The 1,962-nt window shown below is 38.3% G+C and overlaps 1 protein-coding gene across 1 annotated transcript; it reads right to left on the bottom strand.

Annotated features, from left to right (window-relative positions):
• Positions 1 to 319: 319 nt before the first annotated feature.
• On the bottom strand, positions 320 to 894 carry LOC133419748 (putative nuclease HARBI1). The gene is made up of 2 exons (XM_061709164.1): positions 845 to 894; positions 320 to 699 (listed from the first exon to the last, which is right to left on the bottom strand). The coding sequence occupies exons 1-2, from the start codon at positions 864 to 866 to the stop codon at positions 380 to 382; spliced, it is 342 nt and encodes a 113-aa protein (XP_061565148.1). The 5' UTR covers positions 867 to 894; the 3' UTR covers positions 320 to 379.
• Between the last annotated feature and the right edge of the window lie 1,068 nt (positions 895 to 1,962).

The raw sequence follows: 1,962 nt of genomic DNA, 5'->3' as shown, positions 1-1,962 counted from the left end.
ACACTGCTGAGATGATCATGCTGCAGAGAGAATTGCTGAAAGAGGTTTCAGCAATGAGGAAGATCCAGGAGGAGCTACTGCATGTAAAAAAATTGAAGTTAAAAATTGCTCAGGAGAAACGATAAATGAAAAAGAAAGAAAGAAATGAAATTAATTAAATGTTTTCTTGTAACAAATTAAATGATTTTGAAAAAGTAGTTTTTTGTAACAATTTCCATTTTATTGAATATTAAATAATTTATTTGATTGTCTAATAATGTCTGAATTTATATTCTTTGAAATATTACTATGCTAACTACAACATTTTTTATACTGCTAACAAATCAAATGGGATATTTACATACATTGTGATTTTACATTCTGTGTAGTAGATTTTGCTTTAATTTGCTTGGGTGAACCTCCTTCTAATGAGGTCATTCCTAGCTTGGATGCCAGTCTCGCATGGGGCAGGGTGGTCATGTCCATCTTCCTCAGGGTGGTCGTCAGGGATGTTGGGTACTGGCAGGCGATACATCTGGCAGATGTTGTGTAGTATGAAGGCTGAGGTGATGATCTTACAGGCTTTTTCAGGTGTGTACTGCAGCACTCCTCCAGAACGGTCGATGCACCTGAAGCGAGACTTCACTACACCGATGCATCGCTCCACAATATTGCGGGTCTTTGTTTGTGCACTTGTGTAGCGCCTCTCTGCCAGTGTTCCTGGGTGAAGGGGTGGTGTCATCAGCCAGGGTCGAAGGCCATAGCCACTATCACCTGTGTCATAGAGACCATCATTACTTTATTAGGAAGCTTATTTAGATGTGGAAATATTAATATGTTTTTAACATTCTTATAACTTTCTTACCTAACAACCAGCCATCTGGCATTTCTCCATCGCTGAATTTTATGCCTATTCCCGAACTCATCAGGATGAAGGAATCATGGGTTTGTCCTGGCCACTTAGCTACAAGGTCAGTGACGCGCAGTGTTGCATCACAGATGACTTGCACATTTATTGAATGGTAGCTTTTTCTGTTGACATAGATATCCTCCTCATCCTTAGGTGCCTATTTAAAAAATATATTTTTAAAAATTTTCAACGGTTTGTTATTCAAAAAATACAGAAGGGAACTTTAAAGGTGTTTTCAGTGATATTTGTTCATATGAGTGCTATATAGCTCTATAATTCTCCATTATTTAATACAGTTGTAAATAGTACGAGAAATGCTCTTGCGGGTGACTGGTGACAAACGCAAAATAATCTCTCTTGCAATGTACCCAAACATCTGAAAACATCTTTAAAATAAGGTACTGCCATGTAAACTTACTTTGAACACATTAGATCCTGCAATCTCAAAGAGCTGCTGCTTGGTTTGAATGCATTCTGTTGCTGTTGCTGGAAACTTTATGAACTGCCTTGCTCTTGTGCTTAGTGCATTTGACACATCCCTGACCACACGACTGACAGGATTGACTCACTCCTACAGTGCCCCCTAACACCATCTGAAAAGTTCCAGAGGCAAAGAATCTCAAAGGCAACCATTACTTGTAGTACCACAGGAAGTGATGATGATCTCCTTGTACTCCTTTGCAACTCATCTTTCAAAATATCTGCAAGTTGCAAGATTGCCCTTCTAGGAAGCCTTCACTGCCTCAGTAAAACATGATCCGGCAGTCTTAGAGGATCCATTCCGTCCCTCATTGGTCTTGTTGGGTTTTCTTCCCTAACTGCTACCCAAAGTGCTTCCATCTATAAAACAAATGTGGGAAAACTAATGAGGGCAATAACAACTGATTATGTAAAGGAAATAAGATGACAACAACTTACAGTAATTTAACATGCTAATGCTAATTTAACATGCTAACCATCAGTTAACTAACAGTTAACTACCAAGCTAATTAACATGGTAACAAACAGTTAACAGGCTCTTTGTGTAATTAATTACAAAGTATATCCTCAAACTATGACCTACTAGTCTAAAC

Source organism: Cololabis saira, chromosome 2 (assembly GCF_033807715.1).
Source record: "Cololabis saira isolate AMF1-May2022 chromosome 2, fColSai1.1, whole genome shotgun sequence".
Taxonomy (NCBI): Eukaryota; Metazoa; Chordata; class Actinopteri; order Beloniformes; family Belonidae; genus Cololabis; species Cololabis saira.
The sequence above is the reverse complement of the archived record's forward strand: the minus strand, read 5'-3'. Positions and strand labels throughout refer to the sequence as shown.